Source organism: Rattus norvegicus, chromosome 3, assembly GCF_036323735.1.
Source record: "Rattus norvegicus strain BN/NHsdMcwi chromosome 3, GRCr8, whole genome shotgun sequence".
Lineage (NCBI taxonomy): Eukaryota > Metazoa > Chordata > Mammalia > Rodentia > Muridae > Rattus > Rattus norvegicus.
In genome coordinates this window covers 179311751-179337514 of record NC_086021.1, presented here as the reverse complement: position 1 = coordinate 179337514, position 25764 = coordinate 179311751, and the positions used below count along the sequence as shown (strand labels likewise).

General features: G+C 49.4%; 1 protein-coding gene across 14 annotated transcripts in view; it reads left to right on the top strand.

The window, feature by feature from the left end:
* Zfp217 (zinc finger protein 217) overlaps nt 1-25764 on the top strand; it is a 40676-nt gene that overhangs the window by 12339 nt on the left and 2573 nt on the right. For 2 of the 14 annotated variants that reach the window (XM_017591806.3, XM_017591810.3), the window contains exons 2-6: nt 4480-4573; nt 15473-17208; nt 20470-20586; nt 21256-22761; nt 24253-24382. In XM_017591806.3, the coding sequence (XP_017447295.1) occupies nt 15822-17208; nt 20470-20586; nt 21256-22761; nt 24253-24362 (3120 nt within the window). In that variant the 5' untranslated portion in view covers nt 4480-4573; nt 15473-15821 and the 3' untranslated portion in view covers nt 24363-24382. The other 12 variants (XM_017591808.3, XM_017591809.3, XM_039105172.2 and 9 more) reach the window with 12 other exon arrangements.

Sequence of the window (25764 nt, the reverse complement as noted above, 5' to 3'; positions counted from 1 at the left end):
TAGGAAATTGAGCCTGAACAGAGATTGAATAATAGTTTAGCATTATTTAGGATAATATTTAGGATTAGCTCTTAAGTGGTGGAGCCTGAGGATCTATGCTAGAGTGAAGGGGGTTGTGCCTGTCCAGCTGCCATGTCAGATGCCCTGGGGAAGAAGGGAAGGTGGGTTTTTGGTAAAGTGTGAGAAGCAATGGCAGAGGCAGGACCCGTGGGAAGCCCTGGTCTAAGAAGACTGCTGGTTGGTATGTGCAGGATTTGAAGTGAGGATCCTGCCAAGACATGCAACTACAAGAAGAGCTAGGTGGTGGCCAGACCCAGAGGCCAGCAAGGCCAGCTCTAGAAGCCACTCTCTTGGTCCACGCAGTAGGAAGCCACTGGGCAGGGTGGTGACAGGCTCTGCTCTCTCCACTGTGAAGTGTGTCTGTTGTTATGGATGGAGAAAGCGAGAAGGCCAAGTTACGTGAAAGTTGAGGAAGATGTACCAGGTCACTGTGTATGATTGGAGCAGGAACGGGGCACCCTATACCTGGTTGGGGTTAGAGACACAGAAGTAGAGTTGGGGTTTGAAATATTCTTGAGGTGCATGGGATCGATTTTGGGGCCCTGTGCCTGTTGGGTGAGTGCTCTGCCATTTAGCTACACCCCCAGCTCCAGAGTTGAAAATACAGAATTTGCTGATAGATACATGTGTATATATAATTTATTAGAGCTATTTGTGGGGAAGAAAAGTTTATTGATTATAATAGGAGGTGGCACCATACATACTTGGAAGTACCTAGAGTACTCCTGTAGCTTTAAATAACAACACTAATACATTTATTATATTAATAACAATTATTTATATAATAAGTAAATCATCATCTTCATCATTAACTGGTTCTTTGAGATGGGGTTTCTATAGCTTTAGAAGTCCTAGAACTCACTATGTGTATACAGGCTGACCTCAAAGTCACAGATCTGCCTGCTTCTGTGTCTGCCTCCAGAGTGCTGGGATTAAAGGCATGTACTGCTATGGCCTGCTGCTGGTATTCTAAGACTATATTATGAATTAGCCCAGGCAGGACTCAGACTAACTGTTTGACTGAGAATGACTTTGAACTTTGGTCTTTCTGCCCCCACTTCCCCAGGACTGGCTTTACAGCCATGGCTACCATGCCAAGCTGGAGACAGGACCCAGGGCTCCTGCATACAGGCAAGCAGTGCCTGAACCATGTTTCCTCCTGTTTTTGTCTTGTCTGAGGCAGGATCTCATGCAGTCAGACTAGCCTTGAATATCTTCCTGCCTCCAAAATGTTTTGGTGTGAGTGTGTGAACAGAAAATGGCTCTCTTCATTGAGACGGTGGCCATGATTGGATTTCAGTGATTGTTATTTTTCTCTGTCCTCCCTTGCCCCATTGGGAAAACCTGTTGAGTCGAGGAAGTTCTGAGAGGGGCTTCCCTGGGAATGTTCTATGTATAAATCTTCAAGGCAGTTTCCAGGAACATTCTGAAAGAAGGCAACCTTGGGAACCAGGGGTATTAGAGGAAGAGGCAGTTGTTGTCTGTAAGGGGTAAACAAACGTGTGGAAGGGCAGATGTGCTTAGAATCAAATGGTGTTCTCAACCCAATCAAGGTTGATTTAGTCAATCAAGTCGGATTATATCTCAGCCTCTATTTAAATTGAGCTTTGCGCTTAGCCCCTCCCTTCTTGGTTTGCTTGTAAAAACCAGCAATCACATCTCCTCCTGTATTGTTCCGGGCCAGGTGGACTGGCTGGCTCCTGCGATTTCCAGGTCCCAGGTCCCGGCACCACCTTCCCTCCTGAAAGGTAATTTCTGCCATCTACTTTTCTCTTAACCTTACTGGGTATTTTCAAAACGGGTGACTTCCACAGGGCTGAGATTGAGGAAGGGAAAGTGGAGTGCCCTCCCTCGGCTTTGTTTGTTATCTCTCCTTAACTTAGTGCTTCTAGTCTGGGGAACAGCACTGCCCCTGCCTCCCTCTCAGATGCCCTTTGTAGTTTGTAAATGCAGGTTCCAACTAACTTTCTGTTTCCTGCTGCCTGCAGTTTTTCTGGTTTTCCTGCCCTGCACACTGAGTTCTTTTGAGCGTCTGTGCCGTTTCTGTGCAGCTCCGGGGATTTCGTTCCCAAGCTGTTTTTCTGTAATCTGTTCCACAGTGAAACCAATACTTGGAAAAGACTATATATTTCATCTGCACTTCTAATTGGAACTTAGTCTCAAAAAGATAATTCCCGTAGATGTAGATACAGAAAACCAGGCTTGCTCTTGTTTTTGTTAGATTTTCGAATACAGGCAAGGATCTGGATAGAAAATCAGATGTTAGTTTAAGGAAGCGGCCTGCTAGCACTAAGATGAAATCAGAGATAATGGCGAGTGAGTTTCTAAGTGCACTTTGGGAAATGTGTCTGGTGTGTGTGGGTGTGTGTGTGTGTGTAGGAACTGTGAAAAAGACAAGAGGTGGCTGGGGTTTGTTGGGTTCAGGAGGTGGATTAGGACCTGAGTGTGGCTACACGTGCATATTCCAGCAGCAGGGACGGAGAAGCCGGGTCCCACTCTGTGTGTGTGGCTGCGTCCTCCAGCACCTGATTCCTTTAGAGGTAGCGCAGTCTGGGAAGTGAGTGATGGCGAAGCAGGGTTCCGCGTGGGCGGGGCCAAGGCCGTGGAGACCAACGTTCGATTTTTCAGTTTCCACTTCGCCCAGGAGTGGGGCGTTCTTAGCTGCTTATTACGAAACCAAACGTCCCTTCGGTTCTCCTGTGACTTTCCGACTTTTAATTGTGTCTAAGGACCCACGCTTCCCAAATCAGAGCGAGACACGAGCCTCCGCATTCTAAGGCAGAATTCCGATCCCTCCATGTCCCTTGGAAAACACGGTGTGTGTTTGCAAGCTCAGCCGTCACTGGCAGAATTTTGCAACGATTTCCCAGTTTTGTTGGCACATCTCCAGGAGGGAAGGTTCTTTGTAATTCTTTGCTCAGACATCAGGATCTCATAGAAATATCTTAGCAGATAGAACAGGGAAGGCAAATCTCTTTCAATTTTAAGAGCTACAACATAGTAAGCGCCCCCCGCCCCATTTGTGGTGGGTGGAGAGGGATGAGAAACAGTAACAGACCATCTGATGCCAAAATGGCTTAACAGAGTATGGCTTTGTGAGGGCATGGAGGACCCCCCCCCCCCTTCCTTTGCTCTGAAAATAACTCAGTAGCTACAAGGTCTGAGAGCCCGGGTCTCATTGTTCTTAGCCTAATGATTGTTTGTCAAAATATTTGATTGTTTCCCTATTGCCGCTGAGAAGTTTGGACTTTCCTTTCTGTTCCATCTCCACACTAGGATTTTTAACTATCAGCGCTATTGTGTTTACAGTATTCAAGGCTTCAGAGTGCAAAGGTTATCCATTAACATGTAGACTGAGGCTCAACCTCCATCCACTTTACTTGGTCATAGTTTTCTTTGTTTTGTATCAAAGCTCTGCCCCCCCATCTTTTTTTTGTTTTTGTTTTTTTGGGGGCAAAGTTAAATGAAGTATCCTGCTTATGAACGTTTGCTGAGCTGTTGCCTTCTGATCGTGAATATTTATAAGGCTTTAAGCAGTACTTTAGAGAAAGATACTAATCTGTGGTGAGAAAAGGAACCCCAGCACTAAAAATGATCAATATCTTCTGTGCTTGAATGAGAATCAGGGCTGGCTTAAGGATCTACTTCCAGCGATGCTAATTAATTGTGAGTAAGTAATTGATTCACTTCCTTTGAAAAAAAGACTAACGAGACCATATGTGGGTTGGTAGTTATATGTAAAATGACAGCAAAAACATTCTCCAAGGCAGATTCTTGCCCCTTGCTAAGCTGTCTTCTTGAATTCTTCTTCCTATTTATTAAGGACTGCGTTGCTTGCCAGTTCCGGTCGGTTCTTTTTTGTCCCGTTCTCCCCCCCCCCCGCCCCCATGCTTCTTTTGATTTAGGAAATGGGTATGAATGCTTTTCTTGTTGTTTTCCCACTTTTTGATACACAGAGGGCCAGCTTGAAAAAGACAAACAAGTTGGCCGTTCCGTGTTAAGCAATAAATCTATTTTACATTTGAATTCATTTGCATTTTGGAGCAGAAAAATTATTGGATGTGATTGTGGCCGCCATAGTTCCTCCCTGGGGCTTGCTTAAAACGGGGCATCAGTCCCAGGCCTTTGGAGTCAAACCTTTTCCTGTCGTGTCTTCCTTTATCTTTATACGAGTCAGGAATAAAACAGTAGGGAAACGCTTTCAGTGAGTTAGGTATAAAGGAGTGTGTGTGTTTTTTGTTTTTGTTTTGACCACACTTTTAAGCCTAGTTTCACCCAAGTGAATTTCTCTGTAAACTAAGATTTATTAGGTACCAAGTCCAAATTCAGCGTGAAACTATAATAGAAGCACAAGCCCAGGGTGTTAAGGGGGAAAAAGCTTTTTGAGGAGAACTAATTTAGAGAAATTTATTCTTTTAGGTCCCGGACCTTCCTCATTGACTCTCTGAAAGTGTTTACCTTCAGAACACCTCAGAACACCGCTATCCTGTGAGTTCCCGAAGCCAGTGGCAAGGTTGGTTTAATTTTTTTATTTTTATTATTAATTTTTTTTTTTTTTTTTTTTTTTTGCTCCTGATTCTGGGCGACCCGGGAGTTGGGCAATCGGCCCCTCCCCTCTCCTCCCCTCCCCGGGCGCACCTTGCAAGGGAGGGGGAGGCGGCGAGGGAGGACTAGCTGTGCGCCTGCGCGCTGCGTTTGCAGACCCCCCCCCTCCAGAATACCTGTCACTGGAACCGCCCGGGCGCGAGCGCGCCACGTTAGGCCGGATGGCGGGACGCGGCGCGGGGCGCGCGTGCGCGGGAGCCCACGGGGTGGGAGTGGGGTGCGCGCGCCGCTCGGCGGGGCTCGCGCCTCGGGGGTCCGTGGGGGGCGTGGCCAGCAGCGGTGGGCGGGTCAGGGGTGCGCTTGCGCACACGCGCGGGCACAGAGGGGGCGTGGCCGGCGCGGCTGGGGGCGGGGCGTTGGGCGGCGCGGCCGGGGGGGGAGGGCGCAACAGCTGCTGCGAGCACTTTCTGCCCCAACAGTCCCCCCGCCGGACGCCGGCCGCCCGCGCAGGGACCCCGCGCCTGCACTGTCCCCGCGCGGACGAGTAGGGGGCGCCCGCGCCGCTCCCTCGCCCCGCGCCGGAGGTGAGCCCGGCCCCCCGGAGCCGCTGTGGGGGTGGGGGTCCCGGCGCCCGCGGCCGTGGGAGGTGGGCATGGCGCGGCCCCGTCCCGGTCCCCGCGCCGTCGGGGCTAGCGGCAGACGCACAAAGGCCGCGCCGCCTCTGCCGCTCCTTCAGCCCGCGGCTGGGCGGTGCAGCCGGACGGCCGCAGGTAAAGGGGCGCCGGGGCCGCGTCCCCACGGCCGTGGCCGCGCGTGGGGCTGGGAGGGACGGCCGAAACAATGGTCCGCCAGGCGCGGCGTGGCCGTCGGGGGTCCGGGCCCCTTGTCCGAGTTGCGTCCTGTCAGCCAGGGAAGGTGTTCGGTTTCACGCCCAAAGTTAGAACGCCCCGCAAACTCCCGTGGGAAGTTCGTGCGGGGCGGCGGGAGGCGGAACCGCACATCCGAGGGCGCCGCCCCGTGCGCCTCAGTTTAGCCTCGACGCTAGCGGGTGCACAGTGAAGGCGCCCCCGCCTCAGACCCTGGGCGCACGGGAAGCGCATTCTTGGGCGGGGAGGGTGGGGGTGGGGACAGCGGGCGGGCGGGCGGGGATTTTTCCCGAAAGGTTTGCTTCCTGAAGTGAGCCGTAGTCCCGGGGGCCCACTTCTGGGATCCCCAGTGGGGGCCAGTCCGCAATCGCTCAGTAGTAGAAACTTTTTAACTTTTTATTGTTTGGGTCGGGGGCGTGGGGTGGTCGTTCCCAGCCTCAAGGATTGTGTCCTGTGAACCTTAGTTTCTCTTTCTGAGAAACAGGCATTCCTCAGCACGCGTTGATTAAGGGGCGCCTGCCTGGGGTTCTGGATTGTAGGGCACCACCATGTGTACCACAGGATCCCGCGGCCAGTTTCCTCGTTTGGGATGGGTTGGAGCCATTAAGTTGTATGTTTTAAGAGGCCTAGGTCTGATTTAGTTCAGGTTGATTCAATTATGTCTTCATCGCTTTTGAGTTGGTTGAATAACTTGACATGAGATTAAGGCCAACAAAAGAAGAGGCAGGGTAGCCACAGCTGCTGGCCATGCCTGGCGACTAGGTAGGGGCCTCAGGGGGCCTTTCACCTCTCTTTGTAACTGAAGGAGGTCCAGAGCCTTCTTGACTACTTTTCCCAAAGTGAATCGACCACCTTCATTTAATACCAAATCAGATTTCAAATGCTAAGTTTTGCTTGAGAAGGATGAGTTAACAGGTCTAGTTTCAAAAAAAAAAAAATTCTCTGTAGTGACAAGTGCAGAGAACTAACCTAATTGCTTTCTGTTTGGAGAATAAGCCTATCAAACCACTAGTTTGTGCTTAGTTAATGTGCTGAGAACTTTTAAGGTGTGTCTGTCCTTAATGGTAGACGACTTTTTCGTGTTTATTAAGATACTGGGTATTTTTTTTTTTTTCAAACTTCTGGAGTCTAGTGGTGTATTTCGGCTTCTTGGTTATTTTGATTTTAATTCTGAATCCTAATGATTGATTGAGTCAACCCTATCGTCCCTCCACATGCTTCCTGCTCTCCAGTTATGTAAGTATAAAATCCAAGAGGCAGTAACTCTGCACACTGAGTTGTCAATAGTTAGTGTTAGTCATCCTGGGGATCTACATGCTTTGTCTCTTTAGACTCTACCTTGGTCTGTGTGCCGGAGGAGGAAGCAGGGGAAGGACCTGAGGGGGGGGGGGAGGACACGTTTCTTTAGTCTCCAGCTCCTTTGATCCTCACAACACCTCCACACTTTGCAGTCTGATCTCCTTTTAGTGGAAAAACTGTCGAGATTGACACTTGGTGATTGTCTTGGCTTCGTATTATTCCCTTTCACTTCTTACTTTAAAAAAGGAACTAAGATACCGCGGAGAAAAAATTTTCCCCTTTATGCTGAAGAATCTATTTTAATAATAGCTCTCTCTTTTTCTTTCCCCCCAGGTGGTAGGGGAGGAAGAGGGGGAGAGAAAGTTCTGACTCTGGCTTCTTCAAGGGGGGGATTTGCATTCTCTTTGTTAGCCTCCATTTTTGGCAGAGAAACTCGGGGTGGATGGGAGCCCCTAATCCTTTTCCAGTAGGCTTGTTTTGGAGGAAATCTGGAAATAAGACTTAATCATCAAGTATCTTGTAAACTGATGAAACAATTGAGACCTATGGTGGCCCTGAGTGACTCAGGCTCTGTCTCCTGGCAGATCAGTGCTAGTCACTTTTCTCCCTAACATCGCTGCTATGAAATGCTGTTTTGCCACAGCAGGGCTGCCATCCCCAGCCCAGGAGCCCTCTTCATTCTGAGCTGCCTGATTAGAGCCTCGGGGGTTCCAGAAGATGAGCTTCTTTTCACTCTATCAAATGGCATTCTTTTCTCACTAGTTCCAAACATGATATTGGTTGACAAGAACTTTGGAGTAGTCTTAATGACCCTTGACTGCCTAAAACACAGGACGTCATAAAAGATCTGCTGTCTGAGTGCTGTGAAAACAATTGACTGGGCCCTTGCAGTACTGTCTAGGAAGCTGCGCTTCCAGGCAGCTAGAAGATAGTTATTCCGAGATTGTTCCATCTCTATATGTTGTGCAGCCTGAACTCTGGATTTTCGAGGTCACTAGCTATAATTTGTTTTAAATGGCTGGTTCCTGATTCCCCATTGCAGTTTCATCCCGTGGCCATGTGTGTAATTAATAATCTGGGAAGTGGAAGCTGAGTGAGGCATCAAGAAGGGGCTTTTCCTTCCATTTTTGGAATCAGAAGGATCAACTTCAGGCAGTTTGGGTGAACTGTTGAGTATTTTAGTATCAAAATGTAGTTAACTGATCACAGCTGAGCATATGGAATAATTTTTAATTTAGGGTGATTAAAAAGATGTGTAGAACAGCTACCAAAATTGAATTAAAGGGTTCCTCTCCTAATAAATATTCTGAACCAGGAAAGGCTTAGCTACCTCCCGTAAGGAAGCTGTGATAGTGGAGCAGCCTCCACTGGCACACCAGCTCCTGATGGTTCCGGGGGATGGATGGGTGTTAGCTAGTTTAAATGCTCATGGAGGAAGCCAGGCATATTATTACAGAGACTTGGGGAAATGTCTTTCACCTTGCTGTGTAGGGCAAGTCTGGTGGAATATCAATTAATGGCCTCCTTGTGGGGGCACCGTAGGAGCTGAAGAATTGGCCGTTCAGTTAGGTGATCTGGATTAAGGTTCTTGGCCCGCCAGTAACATAGCCACGCAAATTTGCAGTGGTGTGTGGGCCGGAGGGTTTTGAATTCAGACCACGAGGGCAGATAAAAATCTTGCCTTGAAGGAAGTTGGTGGGGATGGAGGGGGATGTACCACCATTTTCTCTAAAACCTTCCTCTCCTATGAGCAAGCTCAGCTCTTGGATATGTCTCGCTTCCAGAGAAATGGGGTCTATGGGGGGGAAGTCCCTGTCAGCCAGCTGCTACCACAAATTACCCCTTTATGTTGAGCTCCCTTAGAGAACTTTCATTTGAACGTCTGTTGACTGCAGCTTTCTAAACAGTCAATTGTTTTCTGCCTAGGCTAGGGACATTATGGAATTACTAGAAATTTGGGGCCAGTTTGGTAATTTGATGATAAAGGTGAGAAATGAATTCAGTGAACCTGGAGAGGCAGCTGAGCAAAGGTGTGTGTGCAGGAGTGAGTCCTTTGGGCTTTTGCCCTTCTGCTTTACCAGTTGACTGGCCTAACCTACCCCCAAAGGCTAGTTGGTCGGGCTGGTTTTTAATGGGTGACTGTGAGGATGTTCAGATTTAAGAGTCCTGAATGGCCAAGGTGGCTGGGAAGCAGTCGGTCACATAAAGAAGTGGTTTGTTTGTCTCTGGATGGTCTAATACTCAGCAGGACACCAGTCAGTCAGTCTTGGTGGCAGTTTGTGTTTCCTAGTAGCTGATGAGTTAACTCTTAACATGTAAATCTGTCCAGCAACGAGTGGTCTCAACTATGGAAAAGAGTTTTTGTTTTTATTTAATTGGAGATGCAAACAGGTAACTGTAACATTTATTTAACTTTGTAAATACAGGAGGGGTCCATGAGGCTGAGGATAGCGCCCACCTGGGCTTTAAGGGTGTCCTGAGCTAGTATCCTACTTGAAGTTGGTTAAACTGGCTCTAATTTAGACTCTGCCCATTTAATCTTCTGGAAGAAAGAGCTGGAGTGTGTAATTCTTGGGGCCACATAATGGACATACAATTTGTTGGGGTGTGTGTACGTATGTATTTATGTGTATAGATCTGACATGAGCACAGTGACTCATTGTAGTCTCTAGAGTTGATGAGACCCGGGAAATGTGGGGTTTGCTTCCTGAAGTCCTTTTCCTCTATGTCAGATCTCAGAGCACATGGGTGACATGTAAGGTTGCTCTGAACAAACAGAAGTTATTGGAGAAACTTGAGACACCAATGCTCCATCTTGCCTAATTGAAGATTACCAAGAGTATTATTTGCCCCATAAGCTGTTGTAAAACATATCAACACGGGGTGTTGGAAAGCCACTTTACAGATATAAATATCTTTAGGTTGATGATGATAATAATAATGAAAGTAAAACTGGATCCTTGAGCACACCTGAACTGATTCGGGATGAGTCAGGCAGTTTCCAGTTTAATTAAAAAGGGGTGGAGTTTATGTTCAGCAGTCCTCCAGCCTCATCCTGTTGGAGTTGAGTATTCTGTAGGACTTGGAAGATATTGGGCTGCATTGCCCTTGGCTTAAAGTAGTGTTGAAGTTAGTACTTGGCCTGTGATTGATTGGGTTATGATGCTGAATTTAAACAATTTCCATCCCAACCCCTCCTTCCCCCCCAAGAAAGGTGGCCTGGCCACTTCAGCTTTTTCCTTGTAATATTAGGGAAAGATCAAAAAAGTTCAAGATTGGGCTGGAGAGATGGCTCAGCAGTTAAGAGCACTGACTGCTCTTCCAGAGGTCCTGAGTTCAAATCCCAGCAACCACATGGTGGCTTGCAACCATCTATAAATAAAATAAATAAATCTTAAAAAAAAAAAAAAAGTTCAAGATTTAGGAGCTGTGGAGATCGCTCAAAAGGTCAGGCCATTTGCCACCAAGCCTGACAGACCTGCATCTTGATTCTTGGGACATGCATGTTGGAAGGAGAGAACTGACTTCTAAAATTGTCTCCCCTTTGATCTCCACATGCACCCCCATACATACGTAAATTAATAGTTTTTTTTTTTTTAAGAGGAAGGTTTTTATTGTTACTATAGACTGGCATAGAAGTTAGTCCTTTTACAGGGTTCAGAAAAAAGAGTAGGTTAAGAACCCTCGCCACGGGGGTTGGGGATTTTAGCTTTAGTGGCCCTGGGTTCGGTCCCCAGCTCCGGAAAAAAAAAAAGAAAAAAAAAAAAAAGAACCCTCGCCACTTTGCAGAGGACTTGAGTGTGGATCCCAGTACCCACAACTGTTCATAAGTCAAGTTCTAGGGGATCCTGCATGGCATTACAAGTGGTACACACACACTCTCTCTCCCTCCCTCCCCCTCTCTCAGGCAGACACTTAAGTAGATAAGTCTTAAGGACCCCTCCCATCTCAGCTTTATTTGTGTAGGTATTTGGCCTCCACGTGCTTCTCAGCACTGTGTGCACCGTTAGAGGCCAGAAGAGGATGATGTGTCCCCTGACTTGGAGTCACAGATGATTATGAGTTGCCATGTGAATGCTGGGAATTGAACCTAGGTTCTCTAGAAGAGTAATCGGTAGTGCCTTTTACTATTGAGCCATGTCTCCAGCCTAATTTTGTACTTTTTTTTTTTTTTTTTGGTTCTTTTTTTCGGAGCTGGGGACCGAACCCAGGGCCTTGCGCTTCCTAGGTAAGCGCTCTACCACTGAGCTAAATCCCCAGCCCCTAATTTTGTACTTTTAAAGATGGAAATAAGTGCGGATTAGGGGTGGCTGCAGCGGCACATGGGGTAGAGGTGGATCACTATGATTTCCAGGCCAGCCTGGTCTACAGAGCATGTTCCAGGACAGCCTAGGCTACCTGGAGAAATTCTGTCTTGAAAAACCAAACCAGAGACTGGAGAGGTGGCTCAGCGATTAAGAGCACTGACTGCTCTTCCAGAGGTCCTGAGTTCAAATCCCAGCAACCACATGGTGGGTGGCTCACAACCATCTGTAATGGGATCCGATGTCGCCTTCTGGTGTGTCTGAAAACAGCTACAGTGTACTCATAAATAAAATAAAAAAAAAAAATTAAAAGAAAAACCAAACCAACGGGGAAAGAAAGAGAGAAATTGGCCAGAGCTTAGTTGTGTGATTTGAGTGCCTTAAGGCGTTCATTAGAAAACCTATTACCTGAGTGAAGAGTGAAGCAGTTGGAGGCCATGGCAGAGTGCTGCCTGTGAGGAGAACCCTAAATGTTGTTTTAGCAGTTTACTGCTGCCTCTCGACTCTGGGGGGATAGCCTTCACCAGGAATGTGAGCTCTCATACTCATGGGAAGAGTATAGATGTGTCGTCTAAAGTCTGTGGACAGCTAGCTATGAGCATGTTGTGTATGGTGTTTCTCAGTTCAGGAGTTGTCACGAGTGGCACTTCTCCTGATTAGCTGTTTTGAGCAGTTTATCAGGCCTTGCAGTATTTTATAATATAATTGATAAATTTGCAGTCAGGTACTGGTAGAATTGAGTGTCCCTTTAGTCACATCAGTGTGTAGTTAGTGGCTTTGAGGCTATCAGACATACTTGAGCAGTAAGAGCCGTATCCTACAGAGTGTCAATGGTCGTTGTATATTAAAGAGTAACCGAGTCATTTTTATGGCCATTAAGCCCCAGCATGCTGTCAGAACGTAAGGGCATTCGGAGAGGGATGGCCAGCTGCATGGGTATGGGCTTGAAGGCTCGGTGCTTCCTTTACAGGAATGAAGATTGAAAGATGTTTTTAAAACAGACATTTTTTGCAAAGTACTTTTTAACAAGCTTTTGTGGTTAGAATCCTTGCCTTCCTGGCATCCAAACAAATTTAGATTGCAGTGACGTTCTTCAGTTCTGTCAAGAAGCAGGGCTTGAAGCAGGCCTTGGGAGTCCTGGTGCCTCCTACAGCTCGGGGGAAGGCTAGCCCACTTTGGGAAAGCTGCGTTTGCTTGCACACCGAGGCAGAGGGACCATTGTTAGTAATTCAGTAGAACAGCTGTCTGTAGGCTCTGACAAGTCTGTTGCAGTTCTCGCAGGGTTCAGCAAGTTGGTTTTAATCAACACGTACCCGTACCCGCACCTTTGTCGGCGTAGATGAGCAGCTCCTCAGTGAGGATCGAGAGCACCTGCGACCAAGGTTGGCGGCCCCTCAGGAGGGGACAAGCTCAGGGAGGGCACTGTTGCTTGTCAGAGCCATGGTGCGGCCTCAGACCTACACATGGTGTAGGCTGGTGCTCTGCAGCTGACCACACTTTGGCCTGCCTCAGCGCAGGGCTGGCTGGCAGCACGGTAGTATGGGGAGAATCTGGGAGGAGCCAGGTTTGGCGCATGCTCTCTTAATTCCAGTAGGGGGGCAGAGGCAGTCTCGGTTCAATGCCACGCATGTCTACCATGGAACTGGGAGTTCCAGGACAGCCAGGCTGTGAAGAGAAAGCGTGTCTCAAAAACAAACAAAAAATCTTGGCGGGTTGGTGAGACAGTTGATTAGTTCACAGCCCTGGCTGCTCTTCAGAGGACCTGTGTTCAGCTTTCAGCATCCATGGCAGGTCATTCAGAACTACCTGAACCCCAGCTCCAAGGAAGCGGACATCCCTCTCCTAGCCCACCCTCAGCACACTAGTGTGTGTACACACACCAAAGAATAAATGTGTCTTAAATACTGGTATAGCTTGGTTGAAGAGAGTGGTTGGTCATGGGGTGTAGCCTCTGATTTTCCGTTCATTTTAGCATCAGATCAGAGGCAGCCAGGACTATAGCCTGAGAGATGTGTCCGGCTTCAGTCCCTGGTTTCTGTCAAAGTTCTGGGTGTCTTAGTCCAGTGCCAGTCCCAGAGAAAGAGCAGTGGGCAGCCAGCAACTCTGTCCTTAGGATCTTGAAGGTGTTATTTTTTATATTTGAAAACCTTTTTAAAATCGCTTTTTAAAAAGCGATGGTAGAGAAAGCTAGTTTACAGCAAATGAGAATTTAAATTTTGTCTTATCTTTATTTTTAAGTCTGTATTTCCTCATAGGCTGGTTTTAGAGGTGGACTGTAGTCTTGAGCATGCAACAGCAGAACGAACCATGGTAGATGGTACAGGCAGGGCTTGTGTGGAGCAGACTTGCCCTTGAGTCTGGAGTTGCTATCACTAAAGCTGTCTAGGACTTGAGTTGAGCATAGCTAAACTATCAAACTGTTGTGGAGACCTCAGGAGGGGAAGCTTTCAGCTTTGCTCCTCCCCATCTGACTGCCTGGGACAGACAGATGCTTCCTGTGGCTGTAAGTCATCCTACCCCCAGGTTGGTCATGGTTTGAGCCAGGGGTTGGTTACCTTTTAGAGTGGTATTCTTCTGAAAGCTGAGGCTTATGATCAGTACTGCCCTCCCTCCTGGTCTCCCATCCTGTGCCCCAGTTCAAGCAGGGTTGCTCTTAGCTTTTTTGAGAAAGGGTTTCACATTAGTTCCTGGCTGGCCTAGAACTTACTATTGGATATTGCTATTGCTTTTCTGCCATTTTAAAATGGTCATTGTAGAGCTTCAAAGAAGAAAGGACACCTGGTAACTGACTGACTGTACTCCAGGTGCAGTCAACCCTCTGGCATGGAACAGAAGCAGGTCGTGGGGTGGGGTCCTGCCTTTCCAGACTATGCACCTAATTCTTCAGTGAACGCCTGCCTGTGCTGTGGGCGTCTGTCTGCTCAGTGACTGTAGAATCTGAATCACTAGGCCCAAGCTGAGATGCTGCACTGCTTTTGTGGTTGTGTGGAGCCATGGACGGCGTAGTGCTTGTCCTCTTTGCTGTAGTTTTAACCACAGAAAGTGCACCCTGGCTTGAGTTCACTTTGCCTTGACACCTTGAAGGCCCTGGCTTAGGCTGGAACTGGGTTCTCAGGTCTCTTGTTATGTCATAGGATGGGAACACTCCAGGTCCTCGTCCTCCATTGTGATAGCAGCGAAGGCAGAGGCTCCAGTGTAGCACAGCCAGCAGCTTGCTCCTTGCCAGTCTGCTCTGCAGTCTCTCACAGCTGCTTCCCCGGTAGAAGGGGACGAGCCAGCTTCATGACTGCTGTGGGGCGGGTGGGGTGCAGAGAGGAGGAAGAAAGAGTACTGTAGCAGGTGCTCTGGTGCCTTTATGTTTCCTTGGGCCAAATTCAAAAACTTTGTAGAAGAAAGAGGCAGGACTATTTCAAATAAACCCTCTCTGTGCTGTGAAGGACACTGAGGTTTTTAGGGATTAAATCTTCAAGAGTGGAAATCAGAGTCCACAGAGTAGCTAAGCCACTCCCTTCTCCCTGGCCAGTGGAAGGTGGAGACAGACAGGTAGGAAGTGGATTTTGTGAAGGAGGAATGAGCCATACAGAGTTAGGTCCGAGGAGGCCTGTTAGAAAGAAATGTGGACACGGGGAAGTCAGTGGCCTCTGCATCTGGTAGGTCGTTGACCCTTTGAAACCCAACCCTGCCTGGCAGCATCTGGTACCCGAAACCTCAGGGTCCTGGGCCAAGGACCTAATGCAAGGAAAAGTTCCTGAGTCTGCTGAGGCTTTGGACCAGTCTCATTTTGTTAGATCCATTTTCGTAACTTCTTTCTTTTGAGACAAGGACTCGTAGCTCTGGCTATGTAGACCAGGCTAGCTTTGAAATTTCAGCTCCAGCTGCCTCCTCCTCGTGAGTGCTGAGATTGCAGGCATGCGTTTGTGCTTTGCCATGTTTGTGCTTTTGCAAACTCCTGTAGTCACTGTAGGAGACACGCATGCATCTTGGGGGCATCTGACTGAGACAGCAGAGTTGTGACAATTTTATCCTAAAGCTGTCTTGGCCTGTCCGTTTTTGAGACGGTTGTACGTTGTGTACGTTGACAAGGCTTGCTTTGACCTCACTATGTAGCCCAGGCTGGCCAGCCTGTCGTTGCCGTTTCCTGTTCACACTTGGCATTTATATTTCAGTAGGCAGAGCTCTGGCTTAAAGGTCTCCTGACTGGCTGCAGTTCTGCTCACTTAGTAAGTCTACCCACTGGGAAGTGTGCTAGTGAGGAAATTAAGAAGCATGTTCAGCAGGATGTTATGGATTAGTCAAAGGGTAGGCAGTTGGGTCCCTTTTTGTGGAAAAGATCATGTGACTCATGGGCCAAACCCTGTTCCTGAGCCTTCTTCACTGAGGCGTGTTTTTTCCTTTCAGATTTTGGAAGTCCCTTGTCTTCACATTGCCGGGATCAACGTCTTGCTCAACTGAGCCACTCACCCAGTGGAGATGGACAGAACTGTTGCCCTCATGCTGACTCACGTCTGAATCACAGCCCAGGGCAGCCTGGATGCCTTGTTTGTGCAAAGACCCACCTCTATCACTGAGCTTCCCCCAAGCTCTGGAATATACACATCCCTCTGAACTTAGAGTTGCTCTAATTTTGACGCCCAGGGCTTCTGGAGGTTTGAGTGGTGATATCTCACAAGTGTCCTTATTCTAACTCCAGAGATCCTTAGCAGACAGCTGGATCGTCCATCCACTCAGACCTGAAGTGGCCGGCAGCATGCCGACGCAATCCCTCCTCGTGTACATGGACGGGCCGGAAGTCCTTGGCAGTTCTCTAGGTACCCAGATGGAGGTGGATGATGCTGTGCCCATGAAGGGACCGGCTGTGGTCCCCTTCCGAGCTGCGCAGGAGAAGAGCTTGGCCACAGCTGAGGGACACATGCCCCTGGACTGCATGTTCTGCAGCCAGGTCTTCTCTCACGCGGAAGATCTCAATCAGCATGTGCTCCTGCAGCACCGGCCCACCCTCTGTGAGCCGGCTGTGCTGCGTGTGGAGGCCGAGTATTTAAGCCCCCTGGACAAAGGTCAGGTGCCCACGGAACCACCAAAGGAGAAGAGCAGCAAAGAAATGGAAGAGCTGAGCTGTGATGTATGCGGACAGACATTCCCAGTGGCTTTTGATGTTGAGAGCCACATGAAGAAACATAAGGACTCCTTCACGTATGGGTGCAGCATGTGCGGGAGGAGATTCAAGGAGCCGTGGTTCCTGAAGAACCACATGCGGACACACAATGGCAAGTCTGGCACCAGAAGCAAGCTGCAGCAGGGCACGGAGAGTCCAGTCACCATCAACGATGTGGTCCAGGCACATGCCCCTGGGAACATCTCCACTCCCTACAAGATCTGCATGGTCTGTGGCTTCCTCTTCCCAAATAAGCAGAGCCTCATTGAGCACAGCAAGGTTCATGCCAAAGAAACTGTTCCTAGTGCCAGCAGCACAGCCCCTGATGGCCACCAAGAGGAACCCACATCCCCGAGGGAAGAGCTGCTGCAGTTTTTGAACTTGAGACCCAGATCAACTGCAGAGAGTACAGTGAAGCCCATGACCTCTATACCTCAGCTTGACCCATTCACCACCTACCAGGCATGGCAGTTGGCTACCAAAGGCAAAGTGGCCGTTGCCCAAGAAGAGGTGAAAGAGTCAGGCCAAGAAGGAAGCACGGACAACGATGATTCGTGTTCAGAGAAAGAGGAACTTGGAGAAATATGGGTTGGGGGTAAGGTGGAAGGTTCTGGAAAGTCCAAGACAAATAGAAGCAGTTGTTCAGGTCTCTCCCAAGACAAAGATAAGTCTAGACATGGTAACAGTGAAGTGCCTTCAGGGGACGCTGACTCCAAGTTGCCCGGCAGCAAGGAGAAGCCCACACACTGTTCGGAGTGCAGTAAAGCGTTCAGGACATACCACCAGCTGGTCCTGCACTCGAGGGTGCACAGAAAGGACAGGAGGGCTGATGCCCCATCACCCACCATGGCTGGGGATGCCAGGCAGCCTGGGACCTGCTCCCCAGAACTCCGCACCACTCTGGAAGAGAGTGGGGCCGGGGACCGAGAAGGAGGCTCTGAAGATGGGTCTGAGGATGGGCTCCCTGAAGGGCTCCATTTGGGTGAGTACTCTGCTGCCTCCTGGGCGGTGTTTGCTGCAGGGACTCCAGGTGCCAGGTTCTTATCTCAGTGCTTTGTGGTGTCATCCATCATGTAGTCTCAGAACCATCTCAGGCCCTTCTCATTGCTTTTTTTTTTTTTTTTTTGGTTCTTTTTTTTCGGAGCTGGGGACCGAACCCAGGGCCTTGCACTTCTAGGTAAGCGCTCTACCACTGAGCTAAATCCCCAGCCCCCCTTCTCATTGCTTTAATCAGGAGGTGACTTAATAGGCCGGTCCAAAGCATTGTGAAAGGACTCTGCCTTTTGCTCCCAGAAGACTTAGTTTTTATAGCTAGTACACCAGTGTGTAGAGACCAAGGATGCTGCTGGCTTCTTCAGGCAGTGCACTGAGGTTGTGACCTGATGCAGAATGCTAGGAATTATGGGCTGAGGCCCAGGACTTGGATCCCCCTTCCTGTTAGACAGGACTGCCTATCCCGGGCCTGTGTTGATGCCTTCTCCTACATGGGTTTTTAATGGTCCCAGGAGGATGGGGAAGCCTCCTTAGGGTTCACTAGTTGCACTGTGGGACTTGCCCAGTGCATTCTGATCACCTTGGTGTTTGTGAGGCCAGTGTTCGTGAGGGAGCTTCCAAAATGGTCTTTTGGTGAAATCCAGGAGTGAGGGCCCACGTCAGGCCTGCTCTAGGAGTCTGGTGTGTTCTAATGGTGTTTATAGAAACAAGCTGCTACCCAGTCTCGGATGGGTGTGAGCCTCGAGCCTTTGCAGTAGATTGACTTACCTGTTCCTCATCTTGCTACCCACCCCACGTGAACCATTGTTTCATGTCACTGAATGTGAGGCTCTGCTGCTTAAAGTAACACCCCGATGTGTGGGCATGGGCCACACTTGCCTATGTGTGTGGCCACTGGGTAGTGTGGTTGCAAGTCCTCTGTGAGACCAGAGTGAGTCTGAACAGTCAAGTCTGTCAGCACTGCATGTGAACCAGCATCCAGTTCTTTTTCTGGTCACTTGTGTACTTAAGGAATGTTGCTTTTATGACAAGTGTTCAGTCAGTTGAGTTTCCAGGCCGTGGGAACTCTGAGTTTAGCATATATCACTCTTTAGTCCCAAGAACTGTAAAGACACATGGTGTCCATGATGCCGTGAGACGCTTGCAGATGGCCTCTGCACCAGTGCAGTTCTGCAGCATCAGGGCTCTACGTGGTGGACAGTGTGGTGGGGTCCTGTGGTAGGCTGGCCTGGCTGGCCACAGGTGGGCGTGCTGGAGTCTTCCTGTGGTTCCCTGGTGACCCATTATCATTGCCCAACCTTTCCTTGAGATTTCCCTGCTTGCAAAATCGGATCATCCGCCTCTGGCACTCCTCCTAGGATGAGCTCAGCATTAGTTATGGCGCTGTACAGAACAGCATAGCCCCAGTTCCAGGCTATAAGAACGCAGGTGCCAAGCGTTGAGAAGGCCACAGCCTGTGTGTTAGAGAGCGAGCCTGCATGTCCCTAGCCATTCGCATGTGAGGTAACAAAGCCTACACCCTGACACAACTGGAGGCTGGGTGAGCTGTGGGAGAGCTGTGAGTATAGCTGTGAGTGCAGCGGACTAAGGGTCCTGCTGTGCCTTCGGACAGTCTGCTCTGCTTTAGGTGAACTTTCAAGAAGTTCACAAGGGGGCTGGGGATTTAGCTCAGTGGTAGAGCGCTTACCTAGGAAGCGAAAGGCCCTGGGTTCGGTCCCCAGCTCCGGGGGGAAAAAAAAAAAAAAGAACCCCCCCAAGAAGTTCACAAGGAGAAAGGCTGCGATGCAGTTTCAAGCCTCTGATACTGTGTCAGGAGCTAACCGGGCTTGGTGTAGTGGAGGCCGCCCAGCGTCATCCATCACACCTGCTCTTGCCAGCTCTGTGAATCAGCTGCCTTTGGGAGGTAGTAAGAATGCAGCATTCGGCAGAGAAGGGGAGAGGCCTGTAATCAGAAATGAAGGTTTTTTTTTTTTTGGTTCTTTTTTTCGGAGCTGGGGACCGAACCCAGGGCCTTGCGCTTCCTAGGTAAGCGCTCTACCACTGAGCTAAATCCCCAGCCCCAGAAATGAAGTTTTGAAAGGCAAAATTTAGTTTAATTAATTTGGTACCCTGGTGGGGTTTTTGTGTACCTCATGACTGACCACCATGCTGCACCATGGCCCTGATGTAGACTTCAGGGGAGTTACCTCCCTGATAGAACTGACGGAGACTACTGGAGCCATCACTTGCAAGCTGGTGGGCTGGAGAGTGGAAAGCCTCAGCCAGTTTACTTAGGGTCTGTGCTCAGTGGGTCCTTCTCACCAGACACCTCAGCTTTGCCTTGAGATAGACTCTAGTGAGCCAAGCCTCTTTTGCCCAGGGGACTCCACCTTCCCAAGCGTGGCTACATTTTGGTCAGCTTTCCTAGGTGCTTGCCCAGAGTCAAGTAGGGATTGCTCCTGAGTTTATTTTGTGCTTGCTGCCCTCTAGTGGTAGCTTCCTTAATCTCAGGTTGTCTTCTGCTGGTAATAGGTTTCACGTCACCTCCAAATACTGGTTCTGAGTTCCAGCAGTTCTTTTGGCCACTGGGTGCACATCTACCTTAGGCATGAACCAGGAGTAGGCTATGGGAAGTGGCGAGAACAGAAAGTACCTGTCAAGTTTCATCTATTACATGGTCTTTTTTTTTTTCTTTTAAAGATTTATTCATTTATTATATATGAATACACTGTAGCTGTCTTCAGACACACCAGAAGAGGGCATCAGATCCCATTTCAGATGGTTGTGAGCCACCATGTGGTTGCTGGGATTTGAACTCAGGACCTGAGGAAGAGCAGTCAGTGCTCTTAACCGCTGAGCCATCTCTCCAGCCCCAAATGGTCATTCTTATGATGAAAGTACATACCTCATCTTTACTAGGGCACTAGGCTACATTCAGAATACACAGGGTAGTGCCAGGCCTAGCGGCACACACCTTTAATCCCAACATCATGGAGGCAAGCTAGGGTGGGTGCGTCTTGAGTTCCATGCCAGTCAGGGCTACATAGTGACACCTTGTCATAAAACAAAACAAAAGCACAAAGTCTAAGACCTGAGACACTGCCTGACGCCCTCGGTATGTTATTTGAGCCTGTAAAACTTCTTCACAGAGCTAAAATAACAACTTCTGTAAAACTTGCTTTCCCCCAATTGTTTTGAGACTCCTGGAGTCTGAATTCCTGAACCCTGCCCTTCATCTGACTGACACCAATATTTTTGTTTCTGCTTTAAGATAAAAATGATGATGGAGGAAAAGCAAAGCCCCTCACGTCTTCGAGAGAGTGTAGTTACTGTGGGAAGTTTTTCCGTTCAAACTATTACCTCAATATTCATCTCAGAACGCATACAGGTAAAGGACTTGGATTTTAAAGCATGTGTTGGCTGAAACAATTCTGTGCTGTTCTGTGGCTCAGACGGCTTTAGTGTGTGTGTTTGCAGCTGTTGTGTGTCCGACATCACTGCAGCTTGAACCGTGGGTCCTGTTTTGAGGTTGGTTTATGGCTACCATACCTTAAGGAGAGCTTGTTAATATTTTTATGGTTCTTTTTTTTTTTTTTTTTTTTTTTTTTTTTTCGGAGCTGGGGACCGAACCCAGAGCCTTGTGCTTCCTAGGCAAGCGCTCTACCACTGAGCTAAATCCCCAACCCCGTTAATATTTTTAAATGCCATGTTTTAAGACCCTCTTGATTTTGGAGTAAGGTACGGGTGTGTTTGGTGCTGTCGGATGCAGGAGTAGAGGTCGTGCGGGTGAGAAGGTTGCAAGGTCTCCTTGGCTTGGGTGCACTGCTTAGTCCACTGTGCTAGAAACAGTGCATGTGTGGTTGGGTCAGTTTGAGCGTGCTCTCATGGGGAATCAGGTTTATATTTTAAAGTGCATTGCACTAGGGCGTTGGTGCCCTGGCTGTGAGGATTGGCAGGTAGGGAACAGCCCATGTTTGGTGTCATAGCTTGTTTAGCTTGCAGAGTTCTATTGGCACCTTTCCTAAACTTCCTGATACAGTGGAATATCTCGTTTTAGGTGAAAAACCATACAAATGTGAATTCTGTGAGTATGCCGCAGCCCAGAAGACATCTCTGAGGTACCACTTGGAGAGACACCACAAAGACAAGCAGCTGGGGGATGCCCCTGCTGAGTCCAAAAGTGAAGGCCGAAGTCAGGAGCCGCAAGATATGCTACTAACGGCTGATAGTGCACAGACCAAAAATTTAAAGAGATTTCTTGATGGTGCCAAAGATGTTAAGGGCAGCCCACCCGCCAAGCTACTTAAGGAGATGCCTTCTGTCTTCCAGAGTGTTCTGGGCAGCACTGTTCTCTCACCAGCACACAACAAGGATACTCAGGATTTCCATAAAAACGCAGCTGATGGTGCTGAGAAAGTGCGAAAGAGTCCTGCCCCTGCTTATCTGGACATGCCAAGAAAGAAAACAGGGGATCCCCGGGCCAGCAGCCCTGCCTGCAAACTAGAGGGGGTTGGGCCCTTAGCACGAGAAGCTGGCCACGGGGAGAAGATGGATCGGGAGGCTGACTACAGACATAAGCCCGGTGCTGACTGCCAGGACAGGCCTTTGAATCTATCACTCGGGGCACTCCACGCCTGTCCTGCAATCTCTTTGAGCAAGTGTCTCATCCCTAGCATTGCCTGCCCATTTTGTACTTTTAAAACCTTTTATCCGGAAGTCCTTATGATGCACCAGAGACTTGAGCACAGGTACAACCCCGACACGCACAAGAACTGCAGCAGCAAGTCTGTGCTGAGGAACAGGCGGACAGGGTGCCCCCCTGCTTTGCTGGGGAAGGATGTACCCCCCTTGTCTGGTCTGCACAAGCCCAAGGCCAAGCCTGCCTTCTCATCACAGGCTAAGGCCCTGCACCCAGAGAAGGTTCGGCAGGGGACCTCGGGGCCAGGCAAAGCTCCCCAGACTTCAGGACCGGACAACAGCACTTTAGCCCCAAGTAACCTGAAGTCACACAGGTCACAGCCCAGTGCCGGGGGCCCCAGTGCCACCAGGCAGCAGCAGTCAGAGCTGTTTCCAAAAGGTGGCGTCCCTGCTGCTATGGATAAGGCGAAAAGACCTGAGCCCAAACTGAAGGCCCCCCCGGCTCCCCCGGCTCAGTCCCCCCTTAGCAGTGGTAATGGCAACGGTTCGGCTGAGTGCCCATGGGGGCAGCAAGGAAGAGACTACTACTGTCAACGGAATGCTGGCAGTGCCACGTCAGAATACAGTGAGCCACATCCCAAAAGACTCAAGTCCCCTGTGGTGTCCCTGGACACAGAGCATCCTGGGCCCAATGGCAGAAGGGGCTTTGAGCTCCCCAAGTACCATGTGGTCAGGAGCATCACTTCCCTGTTACCACCAGAGTATGTGTGCTCACCGCCTGTGCTGCCTCCCAAAGCCCGTTTCCTGAGCCCTGGGGAGGTGGAGTCGCCCAGCGTGTTGACTGTGCAGAAGCCCTACGGTGCCTCTGGACCCCTGTATACCTGTGGACCCGTGGGACATGCAGGAGCCAGCCCATCCCTTGAAGGTATTACTGTAGGCGCTAGGTCGGGGTTTAAACACCTCCCACAGGAACATTGAGTTCTGAGGTGCAGGCAACCGTTTTCTCATATCTAGTAGGAAGCAGGGGATTGTGGGCCATCAGAGCTTAACTTTTATAGATTATGTCTTGAGTTTCTCTTAAGGAAATGTAGAAAATAAAAATAAGCTAAAAGTTCCTTTCCTTGTTGATGCCCAGGTGCTAGCTAGTCATGGTGGAACACGCCTGCCATCCGTCCCAGCACTGGCTAGTTGTGACAGCTGGACTGGAGGGGAGGGGTGGTCGAGATTAGCCTGGGTTACTTAGATCATTCCAAGAGAAAAGAAAACCTGAGTGCCACTGAAGCCTAGCTTAGGGTTGTCACACCCCTTCCCCTTTGCACGTTCATGGCTGACACTCTAAGCCTATGGTGGAATTTGGGCTTCCTGTGTGCTCGTCTACTCATGAGTGGGCCCTTAGCCTGTCAGAAGTGGAGAGAGTAGGAGCTCCTGACTGAAGAGACTCCCATCAGTTGTGTGTGAGTGGCAGTGGTGCACTGAGTGTGTGCTGTGGTGTTTTCCTGGCAGATTGTTTTGTATGTAGTGGTCACCTTTTGGAAAATTGGAGTTCTCATAGGGAAACATCTCTTTCCCGGTGTTTGGTGGAGGTTTCTGGTGCTGTCCTGTGCTCGGAGGAAGGGGGCAGATTTGTCTGAATGTGCGGGTCTGTGTTGAGGGTTTGAGTGCTCCAGAGAACCCTCACTGTACAGCGCAGGTAAAGCCCCGAGGCCATCAGTGCAGTGCGTTCTGGGTGCATCCTGCTAGAGACAAAAAGTGTTCTCATCCACTACAGTGAATTGTCTCATTGTCATGAAGTAGTAACTTGTGCTTTATGGGTGCTGGTGGCAGGCATTCTGCCATCTAAGCCACGTCCTGGTCCCAGTGTGTGTTTGCACCTGTGGTTTAGGTGTCTGATGTCCATGGTTCGAGTTGCCCCCTTTCCTCTGAGTTGGTTTCTGCATGTGTAGGCCCACGTGCTTGTGAGGATGTAAGGATGAGTACATAGACAGCTCCTCCCTTCCTCCAGACCAGGCTCGGGTTCGCTGAGGAGTGCCTGGGCCATTGCTGGTGCTCAGTTAAGGTCTTTTATTTTTGAGATAGGACCTCACTATGCAGCCCTGGCTGGCCTGGAACTTACTGTGTAAACCAGAAGAGCCTCAAACTTCAAGATCCCCTTTGTTTTGCCAGGTGCTAGGGTTAAGGGCAAGTGTCACCAGGCTTGGCTTTTTTTAGGTCTGACGTTGTGTAGCCTTGGCTGGCTTCAACTCAACATGCGCCTGCTGTCTCACCTCAGCTCTGGGGTGAAAGGCGTGGAGCAGCGCTGGTGCCCTTTCTTAGTCTAAGGTACTACACTGGGGAGGTAGGGTTGTCATCAAGGCGTGGAAGCCCCTGTCGCTGGTGGCGGGATCTGAGTCCCCTCTCTCTCTTTCTCTTCAACTAGGAAAGAGGCCTGTGTCATACCAGCACCTATCTAACAGCATGCTGCAAAGGAGAAACTGTGAGAATTTTATTGGAAATACGCATTATCGACCAAATGACAAGAAGTCTTGAGTTCTCGTTCTTGGGCAAAGGTGAGCGTTATTATCCTTAAATACGTTGTATGGATTTTACTGGGACAATAACCGAAATCATTTTCTTTTTGAACTTTTAAAAGTGACTGTTACTATTCTAAAATTACATTTGTTTGTGGAGGTGCTCAGTGTGGTTGGGTAAATGTGGAGGTGTGAGGGAGCTGTTTCTCTCTCCCACGGTGTGCGATTGCTCCGGCCCTCGGGTTCAGCATCCAGGGCCATCTAACTGGCCCTGTTGTTTTTAATTCATTAATGATTATTTTTTGTTTTGTGTGCATTGGTGTTTACTTACTTGTCTGTCTATGTGAGGGTGTCTGCTTCCCCAGAACTGGGAAAATAAACAGCTGAGAGCTGCTATGTGGTTGTTGGGAATCTGACCCCATCCTCTGAGAGAGCAGCCAGTGCTCTTAACCACTGGGCCATCTCTCCCAACCCTCCTTCCCCTATTTTTGTTTTTTGTTTTTTTTTAAAGATGTTTGAAAATTTATAGTATTTGCTGGACGGTGGGGGCGCACACCTTGAGTCCCAGCATTTGGGAGGCAGAGGCAGGCAGGTCTCTGAGTTAGAGGCCAGCTTGGTCTACAGAGCCAGTTTCAGGATAGCCAGGGCCACACAGAGAAACCCTGTCTTTAGAAACAAAACAAGGGGGCTGGAGAGATGGCTCAGTGGTTAGGATCACCAGCTGCTCTCCCAGAGGTCCTGAGTTCAATTCCCAGCAACCACATGGTGGCTCACAACCATCTGTAATGGGATCCGATGCCCTCTTATGTGTCTGAAGACAGCTACAGTGTACTCATATGCATAAAATAAATCTTTCAAAACAAAAGTGAAAAGACAAATTAGAATACTGAGGACTGTAGGTGACTGGTGGTTAAAGCATCGGGATGGCTCCTGAAGAGAGAAGCTAGGCCCTGGGTCAGGGCCCTGTGCCGACTGCCAGTCTGCCTGAGTCCCAGACCGAGATAGGCTGGGGTGCAGTCTGTGAGGAGGTCTGTGAGGAGTCTGCCTGAGTCCCAGACCGAGATAGGCTGGGGTGCAGTCTGTGAGGAGGTCTGTGAGGAGTCTGCCTGAGTCCCAGACAGAGATAGGCTGGGGTGCAGTCTGTGAGGAGGTAGGTTCTACAGAGGTGCAGGGGGCTGCTCTCAGTCCAGAGGGGATGTGAGCGTTGTGAGGCTCTGACCTGTCCAGGCAGAGGTGTGTGCTCACTCGGGCGTACGGGCCAGATGGACACACACTTCCTGAGCGCAGGGAGATGCTGCCAGTACTGCCTGCCTGTCCTTTTACGGGTCACAGCCTGGCACAAGGATGTTGGCTTTCCTGGCCCCTTTGTTTCCTTTTCCTGTGTGAGTGTCTGACTGAGCACCTGACCCTCACTAACCAAA